Below are 13,915 nucleotides of genomic sequence, written 5' to 3'. Positions count from 1 at the left end.
TTCTTCGATTTCCAAATTATTTTCAATATTTAATACATTTCCTAATAATAAAGTTTTTCCCTTGTCCAATGGGTTTTCCGATGTTATAACCCCACATATGGATTCCTGTCCACCATATAGTCATGTGACGGGACAATCTCTCGCATAATGCCCAATGTTACGACATTTGAAACATGTTACATCTTCGACATTCCTTTTTTCATAGATATTTTTTCCCCCTTTTTTTATATATTCTACCGCCGGAAATGCTTTAGAATTTTCTTGTTGATTGTTAAAACACTTATCATGACCATGACAAAAATTTCCACAATTTCCACAAGCCTTTTGATTTTTATTCAACAATTTGTACGCCGGAACATAACACTCCTCAGTTTTATGCCCTTTATTCCCACACCTTTTACAAATTATGGTTAACATATTTGGATTTCTCCTTTCATTACAACCCCTACTGATATGTCCAAACTTCCCACAATTATAACACTTTTTATTTTCCCTTTCATCATTCCCATACACTCCTTTTCCTTCATTTTTCTTTTCCAATTCTTCTATTTTAATTTTCATTTCTGTCATTTCTGTTCTCAACATCTCTTTTTCCTTTTTAATCAACTCCAATTTTTCCATTTTCTTCCTTTCTTCCATTTCTTTTTTCTCTATTTCCTTCCTTTCACTTTCCCATTCCTCCCTCATTTCTCTTCTCATTTCTTCAATATTAACCTCCTTTTTTTTATGTTCCATTTTTTTAATTTCCTTTTCCTCTTTTTTTTCATTTTCTCCAATTTTTCCATTTTCTCTTTTTTCAGACTCTCTAACGAAATCTGTTTTATTAATATCAATTTCACATACATTTTTTTCAGAATCTCTGACGATATCTGTTTTTAATATTTCCTTTTTATCATTTCCATTTTTTACCATATATATTTCAATAAATAAATTTTCAATATTCCTCTTAAATTCTTAAATTTTTTTTATTTTTCTCCATTTCCACTTGCTCTAACACTCTTACTCGATTTATATCTTTATTTCCATTTCTTTTCTTATACCAAAAATATATTATAACCCATAATATAAAAACCACTAATATTCCAAAATACATTCTTAAAGGCTCAACATTTTTGACCTCAAAATAATTGTTGGTCTTAATATTTTTGCGATTTAGCATTTTCTTAAAATTATTTTTACTTTAAATTCTTAATTTTCAAATCTAAAATTCTTTAACTCTATAATAAACTTATCAATAATTTTATCAAAAAAATTTTCACTGTCTTAAATGATAAAATATACAATACCGAAATTATTCCGAAAATTATTAATACACAATAATACATAAAATTTCCAAAAAAAAAATCAAATTTTACCTTTTTTTAACGAATTTCCTTTTTTCTTTTTATAATTTTCTGGCCTGTTTCGTAATGGTAGTCATTGGTCTTCCGGATTAATTTTTTTTTAAATACAATCTTTTAATTGGAGGCACCACTTTTGAGATTATACTTAAAAATCTAGAACACTTTTGAGATTATACTTAAAAATCTTTTATTTTTCAAAAACTAAAACCTAACAATCAATCAATAAAAAAAATATATTAATACATTTAAAAAAAATCAATATTATTTTCTTTTATATTAATAACAATAATAATAATATATATATACCTAGAACAGTAATGTTTATATATCTATAAATGATTAAGAAATAATTAAAATGAAGATTTAAATTAATATTTTTTATTTTGTAGATTGTGACCTAATATTGACTCCTAAGTTCCTTCTTGATCAGGGGGTGTATATCGGTTACCCTCAATATTTTTTATATAAATTTAGCCCTCTTTCAAATTTTGAAAAGAGACTGAGCTCCCTTTCCCACCTTCCGGTTAAAAAATTTAATATTTTTCAAAAGTGTTAAATTTGAATCTCCTATCTCTTTATTATAGTTATAAAAATCGAAATTTTTATAAAATAGAAATTTTTTAGTTTCAAAAAAAAAAAATTTCTTCCTTTTGGATATTTTTTTTTATAGCCAGACAGAACCATTATAACCTAAAAGTTAGAAAAGCAAATGGTTTTATATTTCTATTTTATTATATTCGCTATTTTTGAAATGTATTCAGAACAATAATATAAAGTGATTTATTTCATATAATAAAATGTTTTTCTATTTTTCTAAATTGTAATAAATTATAAAGCAAATATAAAAATCAATTTATTTAAATACATTACAGTTCTCCCCACTATAAATTAAATTCATCATAATAACGTAATGGGGGTTTCGAAACTCTTTTTTCTAGAGTTGTATTTCCATTATGTTCTGCAATGTCCAAATCCTCAGTCATTGTTATGGGTGTTTCCTTAGCTTGTAGATGAGCTTCCTCAGTTTGTCGGCATGCTTGTTTTTTTACAATACCCTCAGACTCAACATCATACAATATCGCACTTTTCCGTTGAACCACTGTCCCTTCGTGTCATCCCGCAGTCCTTTCGTTTTTTACCCAAATCTTTTGCTTCTCTTCAAATTCACGGGGCCAACGTTCCTATCACTATAATCTTTTTTGTTTCCATAACGCGTTTACAGTCCTTTCTCTCGTAGATAATTTATTTGATCTAACGTCGTCCTGAGCTTCCTTCCAAACATCATTTCTGCAGGGGATTTACCTCTAGTTGCATTTGGAGTATTTCGGTGTGTAATTAAAACATTCGCTAAATTCAACTGGTCCGGAGTCCCACTTCTCTTTCCAGCAAAGAAACATGTCTTTATCGTACGTATATAACGCTCAGCCAAGCCATTCGATTTGGAGCTATAAGGGTCCGATCTAAAATGTGTTATATTATTTTTAAAAAGAAACGTTTTGAATTCAGATCCAGTAAACTGAGTTTCGTTATCTGAGACAATGTAACGAGGTAAACCAAATCTAGTGAAATAATTACGCAGATTATTTATTACACTCGTCGAATTAATATGTGTTAAAATTGCAACTTCACCTCATTTGGTAAAAGCGTCTACGCAAATTAACCAGTACTTTCCAAACACGGCCTGTCAAATCAATGTGTATTCGTTCCCAAGGTCGGGTAGGAATATTCCAATTGTATAACGGTACTTCTCTGGCTCCCGGTCTTCCTTCCTGACAACTCTTGCAGTTTTTGACAAATTCTTCAACGTCTCGATCAAGATTCGTCCAGAAGACATAGTATCTGCATAAAGATTTCATCCCCACTATCCCAGGATGTTTGATGGATAACATTCAAAACCTCTTTTTTTAGGTTATCAGGAATAATAATTCTATCATTATAAAATAATAGCCCTTCTTTGAAAGAAATATTATCTTTAATTAAGATGAATTTTTTTAAACTTTCCGAATAATTATTCATATTATCAATATGCCAATGATTTTTTATTAATTTAATGATCTCTTTTAGATTTATATCATTGATCGTTTCACTTATAACTTTACTTCGAGTGAACGATAAATCTTCTATTAAATTGATCTTTACTTCTCTAATTTCATTTTCAAATTTTTTTTTAACTTCATTAATTTTTTCTCTTTCTACCCCCAAACGGGACAGAGCGTCGGCGCATCTGTTTTGATTACCCGGCCTATTAATTATCTCATAGTCGTAATTTAAAAGCTTCGTCGCTCAGCGTATTAAACGGTTATTTGTTATTTTATTTAGGTCTCTTTTATCACCTAAGATATATTTTAAAGGTTTATAATCTGTAACCAAAATAAAATGTCTTCCATAAATATATTGATGAAACTTCTCGATAGCGAACATGATCGCCGAAGCCTCCCGATCAATGGTGGCGTAATTCTTTTCAGTCGCCGAAAGTGTCCTCGACGTAAGCAATCGGTTTCTCCTGGCCAGTAAGAAATCGGTGCGCAATAACAGCTCATAGACCATCTTCGGAAGCGTCACAAGAAATCACGACAGGAATATCGGCTGAATAAGGAATTATTGTATCTTCTTTTGATAATATTTTTTTTTACTCTATTAAATATTTCATCTTCTTTAGCTGACCAAAACCAACACACATTTTTATTCGTTAGTCGGTGTAAAGGCGCACAAATAAAATGTAAATTTTTAATAAACGATTCATGATAATTTACTATTCTCAAAAACAAACGTAATTCTTTAACATTAGACGGTGTTTTACAATTTTTTACATTAATCTTTGGGTCGGGTGAATTCCATATTCATAAATAACATGACCTAAATAACTTATCAAATCTTCTTAATACTTCTTCTAGATTAACTATATGATCAAAATTATTCTCGCCTGCAATAATTACATCGTCTAAAAATACACTAACCATAGGAATTCCCTTTAATAGATTTTGCATAAAGCGTTGAAATATTATCGGAGCGCTAGTCAACCCAAAAGGAATTCTTTGGTATCGGTAATAACCGACATGATTCGCATTCTGGACTAACTCCGAATTGTAAAAATGCATCTCTTAAATCTATCGTTGAAAATAATTTACCATCCGCGATCCTATTTGTCAGGTCGACGAAAGTTGGTAGTAAAGCGTTATCTATCGCTAAATATTTGTTGATTGTTAAACGAAAATTTCCGCATATCCGCACGGCACCGGATTTCTTTAAAATATTAACCGTTGGTATATCCCAAATAATTGGAGTCTTTGTTAGATCCACCTTCTCGATAACGAAAGTCTGTCCAACTCAGTTTAAACGATTCGACGCTACGAAAATTGAATTCTTCTAGATGGCAGCGCAATTGGCACTGTATTTGGTTGTATCTTGATGACAGCTTCCTGTAATTTTATTTGTCCTAATTATTTTTAAAAACTTGCAGAAATTTTGAAACTATAGTATTTAAACTGGAATCTTTCATATTTATATTATTAATACGAACTTCTTCAGGAAGTTTTATATCAAATTCTTTAAGAAAAGGCATTCCAAAAATAAGGGAATTCTCACCCTTAACTACACAAATAGGTAAAAATTTTGAAATATTTTTTACTTCGACTTCCACTAAACATTTACCCAATGCATCGATTTTGATATGGTTATATCCTACTAGTTTATAAGCAGGTGATAATGGTGGTTTGCCTATGCGACTCCAGGTAACCTCATCTATCACACTACATGCCACGCCAGTATCAAATTCCATAGTAAGCTACAGCCCATTTATCTTCGCATCGATTGTAGCTTTACTAGCAAAAGACAGGCGTGTCTGTGGTAAAGTCATTTGTATAGCATGCGTTCTACACTCTTTCGCTATGTTGTTTGCTTTTCCGCACCTAAAGCATATTACTTTTTTTTGACTGAAATTAGGTTTAAAACTTGGTTTATAAAAATTATGGTTGAATTTGTTAGCATTATAATTATTATTATTATTGAATTTGTTTAAGTTGTTATAATTATTCGTAAAATAAGTATTTTTGGAACATAGCATAGGCTTATGTTTAATTATTTTATTAACTTCTGTCAGGGTTTCTTTCTCCAATGAAGACAGCGCATTAGCTAGATGTACAATATCTTCAAAAGTAATATTTCCTTCGGCATATTTTGACCGAAGTTCTTTGTCCAGCTCAGGTAACCCTACTCCTAAGATGAAAATATCTCTTAAGAGTTCATCAACCGGTGATTTAAAATTACATAAAGAACAAATGCTTTTTAATTTAATTGAAAAATCAATAATAGTTTCATTATTTCTTTTTAAGGTATAAAAATCGTTTCTATGTAGAAAAATACTCGAGAAATCCTTAAATATTTTTTCTAAATTCTTGAGTAAAATTGGATAATTTATGTTATCTAAGTTAATAGGAAAGTAAAAGTTTTTAATAAAAGTTTTATAGAAAATTGTAGAAATACTATTTTTATAAAATATAAAACCAAAAAAGGCCAATAAAAGATATTAGTTGAAGAATAAGATGCAATAACAATCGACAGCGATGATGACAGGTTTTTTAAATTTTTACTTTATTTCAATGCACCAACTCTATGAGGCAATGGAGCCCTCAACGCGTTAAAATATCCTATAAATTGATAGTATTGACTTATTTATATTTTAACATCAAATTTTAAAAAAAATTTACAACCATCATTGAAATTTTTTGCTTCTGTTTTATTTACATAATTCACTACCAGCAAGTATTGACGATAAATCGCCTCATTTTAAATAAGTTTTGAGTCAAATCTAAAAAGACAAAACAAAATTTTTATTCTAAAACTGTATCTTAGTCTTGATCCACGTTTACAGTTAAAGGAGAGCTCAGTCTTGAAAAAAAAGTCAACTCGTGCCACAAGCCTTATCAAATTTTTACAATGTTAGGATTAACATTTAAACGCACTATAGGCTAGAAATAGACCTAGTTTTAGGTTTAATTTCATGAGGTTCTTCGGTATCTTTTTGCCAATGAACTAATTTTTATTGATTGTCTGATATTTTAAAAAAATATATCATCAAGATATTCCTAACAAAAAGTTTAAAAAATTCCTCAACTGTGCATACATTATCCTACAATACTACCAAGTGTGAGTCGTTTATCTTATGAATTCGAATTTAATTTTCATAACAAAATATGGAAAAGGAATCTCAGCGGAGGGATTGAAATCTTTATAAAAAATAACGCAGCCCAAAGGTAACGAAGAATCGGAATATTTATGGAAATTTTTTTTAATTGAAAAATTAAAGCCTCCCTGCCCAGATTATAAGCAACAACACTGTTCGTGATGGTAAAGATTAGAGCTCACATGCCTTAGAAACATACCTAGAATGATTTAGAAATATAAACAAACTTACTAATGAAGAAATATCTTATTATATCCGATCTATTTATATGCTCGTTTATTTTGTATGCATAATATAATAAATGACAAAATATGAAATTCAGAATAGTTCAGAGTTAGTAAATTTTAAAAATATAATATATTAATATAAAACCAGGCCGAAGGCTGGGCAAAAGCAGACTGAAGGCCCGCAAATAAGGAGGTATGGGGGGCTTTGCCCCCATTAATTTTTTTTAGTTGAGCCCCCTGAGATTGTAAAGGCTAACGATGCCCCTTGTGAAATAGAAAATGATAATAATTATAACAATGAAATCAAATTCAATACAGCAATGACTAAAAAATTAGAATGACACAAAGAATAGAAAATTGCCTGAATATGGCCTGAAATGTAAATTTATTTGAGGTTAAAAAATAAAATATATATTTAAAATATAAATTATCCTTTAAAAATATATCTGTTGATTTATTAAAATGCAATGTCATTTTTAAACATTATTGGAAAAAACGTTTGATTCATTTGGGCATACCTGTTATCCTAATGTCTAACATTTTACCAACAGATATCCTGGCATATTCTATACTGCTAAATTGTTAATTCATTTATCAAATTAGAAAAGTGTATCTCATACATTCTGAATATGGAGGAAATATTAATTTATAATTATTTTGACATGACTAGGGATGTAAATTTACCGGAAAACTAGAATAGGAAGACATTTCCCTAGAAATTTGGAGAAAAACGGGAAAATAAGGAAGCAACGGAGAATTTTCTTTAAAAAATTATTTTACAGGTCAATATTAATTTTTTTTCCATGTTTATTAAAAATTTATAGACTATCTATATTATAATTTTTTGATGTCCTCGCTACATCATTCGTGTGTCAGGTTATCGCTACGTCATGTCATCGTTACTATTCTTATTATTTATTTATCAATTTCAAAAAAATAATAAAGAAATAAATATTTTCTTCAAATTATTTTATCTCAAATTCAATCAACAGTATTCCAGTAATTTCACTTCTAATGGGTCACTAATTATAGTGTGCAAGTTAATTATATTATATTGAAGCAAATTATATATATGTACAAATTTTAGATATCAAAAAATAAAAATAAATATTTTCTTCAAATCATTCTATTCTAAATTCAACTCAACCAGTATTCAAGTAAATTCAATTCTAATGGATCATAATTTTAATTACAATATTGTTTGAAGCAGAATTTGCTTCTGGTAGCTTTCTTACCATTAAGGTTTTCTTAATTCCAACTGATTCTGGCTTACAATTTTTTTAAGTGCCGCCAATTTCTCGTGAGACCTGCTTATGTCATGACAATTTATAAAGCTCAGAGACAAACGTCGTTGGACAAAGTTGGCATCTATTTACCTCATCCTGTTTTTTCACATTGACAGCTATATGTGGCTATGTCTCGGGTTTGTTTTCCTCAATGTGGTGTTGAGGTTATATCCGATTAATCCCGTTAATACGAATACGATAGAACAACACTATATGATATTTTTTTTATAATTTAAATAAATTTATATATCTATTTTAAGTATCCTACTTATTTTTAAAGCTATCCATTATGTCGGGCCGAGCAATATGCCCTTTTATCTATGATGAATATTTGTATAACTCACAGAAAAATATACATAGTATATTATTTTTATTATTTAAATAAATTTATATATTAAGGATCTTACTTTATTTAAAGCTTGGCATTTTGTCACGAACAATGCTTTATTATCCCTGCTGATTATTTTGTATATAACTCACAAATATATAGTTTCTTTTCCTTGGTACCTTCTAACTTACGCTAATCTTTTTAATTTAATTTTTATTTTAGAATAAATGTATACTTTTTTTACTTGATATATTTTGAGCAATATGCCCTTTTATCTATGAAATATTTTGTATAACTCACAGAAAAATATACATAGTATATTATTTTTATTATTTAAATAAATTTATATTAAGGATCTTACTTTTTTTAAAGCTTGCCATTTTGTCACGATGCTTTATTATCCCTGCTGATTATTTTGTATATAACTCACAAAAATATATACATAGTTTCTTTTCCTTGGTACCTTCTAACTACGCTAATCTTTTTAATTTAATTTTAATTCTTTTTTAGAATAAATGTATACTTTTTTTACTTGATATATTTTTTATTTTCTTTTTCTTTTCCTTTTTCTTATTTTTTTTCCTTTCAACTAAAAATGAATGAAATTCTCTTTTCAAATTTTCTTTTAGCAACAGGAATAATAATGATTTATTTTGCTTTGTTTTCACTTTATATAACATCGCGAAAAGAATAAATACAAAAATAATCTACACAATAACAATAATATTATATTTTTTTTTCAACAACGATAAACATACAAAAATCGATAAACATTACGTAAAAAAACTATTACATGATAAATATATATCGATTAAACATTATTTACTAAAAAACCTATTAGCATAATAACTCAATATTCGCCAATCACATCACATAGTACATAATTTTTATTATTTAAATAATATTATATAGGATTATATATCTATTCCAAAAAGATGATATATATTACAATATTTTTATTATTTATAAAATTATATATCTATTCTTAAGGACGATACGTGTTCTTATATTTTTTATTATTAGGATTTTAAATTTATTCCAAAAAAACAATACATAGTATACGAATTTATATTATTAAATTATTCCATATCCATTCACAAGGATCCTTTTTTTAAAAGTTTGCCAATTGGTCTCTCCTAATAATAATTTATTTTAATCTTACCTTATAAAAATAACTTAAGAATTGGTTACCCGAATAATATTCGTTTTAGTTCGAAATATACTTACTATTTTGAATAATATTAGTAAATATTTCTATAATTTTTATCATTTGAAAACGGCTAACTCAATATTTTAACCAGAAATTTGCCTAAATCTTGAAATTGTCCAAACCTTTGTTCTATCTGTTAACAAAATTGTTAGGCTTTCGATGTGACTTCCCTATTTTTTACTAAATAACCAGGATATCGCTGCTAATCTCTACCATTAATGGTCACCGTACCATATCTGCAACAGTTTATATTTATTGATTTTTCACATATAAATTTTTTGAATTGAAATAATTTCACATATGATTCTTATAACTCGAAGATTGTACAACATAAAAAACATTTTTTTAAATATTTATTTTTGAGTGTGCTAGATGCCATTGAAGTTCGAGAACTTTGGATTAGTAAAAGTCATATGTTCTAGGCTCCATCGTTGAAAGAGTATTTATTTTTTTAATGCAATTGACATAAATTTCTAATATATGCCTTGACCTATTCTAATTTATTTTGACCCGTCATTTTATCTATTCTTGGATTTATAATCATATGTTTTTACTGTACCATTTATGCAACGTTGACCTTATAGATTAAAAAAAAGTAATTTTTCTAAAATAAAATATATAAAAAATTGGCAACATATTTAATTATATATTTTGTTTATAATTCTTACTAAACAAAAATACTATTTTTTCATTATAATATTTTTATTATTTATATAAAGTAATTCCAGAAAATTATTAATTTTTATTTTTTCATTTGAATATAAAAATTATTTGTAAATTATTTATTATCAACTTATATTTGCCAAATTTTATTATTGTGACAAAACAATTTCTAACAGTTGATGAAGCCCTATCCATGCTTTTCGATAAAGGCCCTATTTATAAAACAGATGTTGCAATTATACTTCCTAATACTGCTTTAATTAGTGATGATGAAGATTTCGATGAGAACGATATAACCAACACACCTAATCTTCCATTAGATACTGAAGGGGTGATCGAAATCCATAATCGAGCAGATATTAATTGTCTCAGAATACTCGATATCTACAAATCAAGAAAGCAAATTAAATTTTCGAAATAATTTAAAATGGAGAAAAATTGATCCAATTTACACATTGAGACCTAATGATAATGATAAAGAATTATAGAATCTCAATTTGATTTGATCGGAAAAACTCCAATAGAAATATTTGGATTATTTTTTGATCAAGAAATGTATTCACTGCTTGTGGATCAATCACATAATTATTCAAAACAATAAACCAAATTTTATTACAACTGAGTAAGAGATAAAAAGATTTAGAATTGTGGTGTTTTGATCTATGCGATAACATAGTATCAACATATAGAATAAATATGAGATAAAAAATGGTAGTGCCTATTTTTGAATCTTATTGATGTAGAAGTAGTAAATTCATGGAAGTTATGGAATCGAGTGTATCCTGATGATAAAAAATCATTACTAACATTTCGGCGGGTAATAACTACCACACTTTTGAAAACTCCTCTGGTAAATAAAAAAAATGAGTACAAGTAGAGGTCATCCTAGTCACTAAGTGAAACACCTGAAAATTCTTATGGGTATAATATTACAACTATTATCGATAACAAAAGGTGACGTTGTAAGCATGTAACATGTGTCAAATACTAATACATATTGATTGTTTAAAAAATTTCATAAAATATAAATATTATAAAATTGTATCTCATAAATGTAAAATATGTAAAGAAATTTTGAAATTATCTATCTCATTTCGATTTTACTCAATAATAATTTTATCTTATCTTTATACCCCTAATGGTCAATCATATTTCCTATTTAAGATAATTTTTTCGTGCCGACTTTTTTGTGATATCTTAGTTATACTAAAATAAATAAAATTTGAAAAAATTAAGAATTTTCATCAGCTGAAAAAAGGTAACCATTAATTGGTTAATGCAAAATTTTACCGTGTTTACATTCTATAACTGAATTAAATTGTAAAAAAGGTCCAATTTACCTTGTTGATAGCCTTATGGTTAAATGTCTCAACATATTTGCTTAATACTAACTCAATATTTTAATCGATCCTGCTATATATACATTATTCATGATTTAGTGCAAAGAAATTATATTTTACTTATGATTGTGGTGTCCAGGAATAATAATGCATTCAAATATAAAATTTGAAAATTCAATAAGAAATATAATAATACTTTTTGGGAATTATTTAATTTTGGATACATTAATTAAGTTAAAGAAAGGATACACAATTATAACCTATCCATATAGGAATCACATTTTTTTTAATAATCTCCTGATTTCGAAAACATTTAAATTTGTTTCTTTATATTTTCTATTTAAATAAAGAATTTTATATTCTTAATATTATTAATTTTTTTTTTTAAATTACGTTTTTTAAAAATTTTTATATCTAGTGTGAAACCATTTTCTTTTAAATATTAAAGTTGTTTATATAATTCATCTTATAAATATTATTCTATCATATGTTTCTATGAAAAGCGATTATAAATTTTAATGAAAAAAATTAAATTTAATAATATATTTATTATATTCCACCTTTTATTTTTCAAGATTGTTGAAATGATAATTTCGTTCAATAAAAATTTACCATCAATTATTTTAACAATTATGACGTAGGCGCTTTCTTAAATTCGGTTTAATCGTGAACGTTTTCTTAAATTTTTATTTACTTCTTTTATTTTAGGCAGCTGATTACAAAATAATCTTGAGAATAATAAAAAAAGTAGAAGAGCAAATTGATCCTTAGTTCACCATTATCCTTATATTTAACTTTTCGATTCACTCTATGTAACCCATTCTCGATAAGAAATAATATTTTGATAGGCAATCAAATCTTGAATAAAACTCAAATTTCGAAAGCTATTGAAATAAATAAGCTTTTTTTGTTTATCGAGAAATATCATGTAAAAGTATATTTCTAGAAAATTTTCAAAATTTAACAGATTTGGTTTAATATTTGTGAAAGTCTTAAAACTAAAAAGTTAAAAAATTAAAAAAAATCTCTAATATTATTTCGCGCATAATATAATTTTTCTATATATATCTCATTTACATAACTAAATATAAAAAAATATTTTCTAATCGTCGATGTACAATAATAATTCTTAAAATTTTTCCATTAATAACATAAAAATTGAATCATATAATAAATTTCATTAACTTCCATAATATATTATAGCAGAGACTTGCAGAGGTATACCATTTACATGGACCGGCCCGGGTATTTTCAGGCCCGGCCCGGATTTTTCTAAAATATATTACATTTATTTTTAATTTTTATTAGTAATAGTGGCGATTTAAAATATATGGCCTGGCTTGGGTATTTTTTTAAAAAAATTTTAGGCCTCCCCGGGTATTTAAAAAAATAAAATACTATGCAGTCTGATTTATAGTGCTGGCAATTAATATGCAAATTATAATTCAACAAAAACTCGGACTATTTAAACAACCAAATTTCAATTTGCTTTAATAATCATATATCTCGATAAACTATAGTTTTCTTCCATCTTATCCAGTGACTTGTTTTAATCACCTCCTGGGTTAATCTTTTAGACCTGTTCTAATGACCTGTCCTTTGTTTACTATTCTTAGCTTCTAACAGCTTGTATCGGATTATCGCTTAATTTCCTTTCCCGCTTTTGTTTCTTTTAATACCAGCTTAAAATTCATGCCGATTTGTTCTAGCTTCTGTTGCTTGTTTCTCACAATCTCTATTAAATAAAAAAGTTTATCTCTGTAAACGATTGACGATTGCTGGTAAACGATTGAAGATTGCTGGTAAACGATTGAAGATTGCTGATAAACGATTAATTGCTTGTAAACGATTCATGATTATTAGAAAGAAATTAGCAATTCTTGTAACTATAACAATCTTTTGTCAGCTAACGATTTTGTAACAATCATGATCTCTTGTAGATCTTGTCAATCATGTGTTATTTTTACCTTCCAATATTGCTCTTTTTTTTACGACCATTTGTTTAGATATCGATTCTATTGTTTCTTTATCCTAACCATTGATCATTATCTTTTGTCAACCATGTTAATGCTAGATTTATACATAAAAATCTTTAATTCTTAATTTATATTTAAAAGTCTCTTTTTTTCCTTTTGTGCCTTTAGGCGTTTAAATCATCATATTTTAGGAACTTTTGGACGAGCACTCTCGTTGTTGAAAATCAACTGAAATATATATCTTTGTTGTTCTTTATTTTCTTGCACTCTCGTTGTTAAAATTAACTGAAATAAATATCTATAATGCACCTTCTTTTCTTCATAAACATTCTTATTACCCTCTAATTCTTCTTTTTCGAA

At 27.2% G+C, this 13,915-nt stretch overlaps 1 protein-coding gene and 1 long non-coding RNA gene across 2 annotated transcripts in view; one reads left to right on the top strand and one right to left on the bottom strand.

Annotated features, from left to right (window-relative positions):
- Positions 1 to 120: 120 nt before the first annotated feature.
- On the bottom strand, positions 121 to 912 carry LOC135926309 (DNA ligase 1-like). Its single transcript, XM_065462138.1, has one exon. The coding sequence runs from the start codon at positions 910 to 912 to the stop codon at positions 121 to 123; it is 792 nt and encodes a 263-aa protein (XP_065318210.1).
- Positions 913 to 9,109: 8,197 nt separating this feature from the next.
- LOC135931040 (uncharacterized) overlaps positions 9,110 to 13,915 on the top strand; it is a 36,347-nt gene continuing 31,541 nt past the window's right edge. The window contains exon 1 of the long non-coding RNA XR_010572914.1: positions 9,110 to 9,242. This is a non-coding gene — a long non-coding RNA (uncharacterized LOC135931040). The remainder of the gene's footprint in view (positions 9,243 to 13,915) is intronic.

This window comes from Gordionus sp. m RMFG-2023, chromosome 1 (genome assembly GCF_954871325.1).
Source record: "Gordionus sp. m RMFG-2023 chromosome 1, tfGorSpeb1-WG-v2, whole genome shotgun sequence".
Lineage (NCBI taxonomy): Eukaryota > Metazoa > Nematomorpha > Gordioida > Chordodea > Parachordodidae > Gordionus > Gordionus sp. m RMFG-2023.
This window is presented reverse-complemented; position numbering and strand designations above follow the sequence as displayed.

Excerpts from the sequence above, each read along its gene's own strand:
- LOC135926309 (XM_065462138.1), bottom strand. The coding sequence starts at position 912 with ATGGTAAAAAATGGAAATGATAAAAAGGAAATATTAAAAACAGATATC.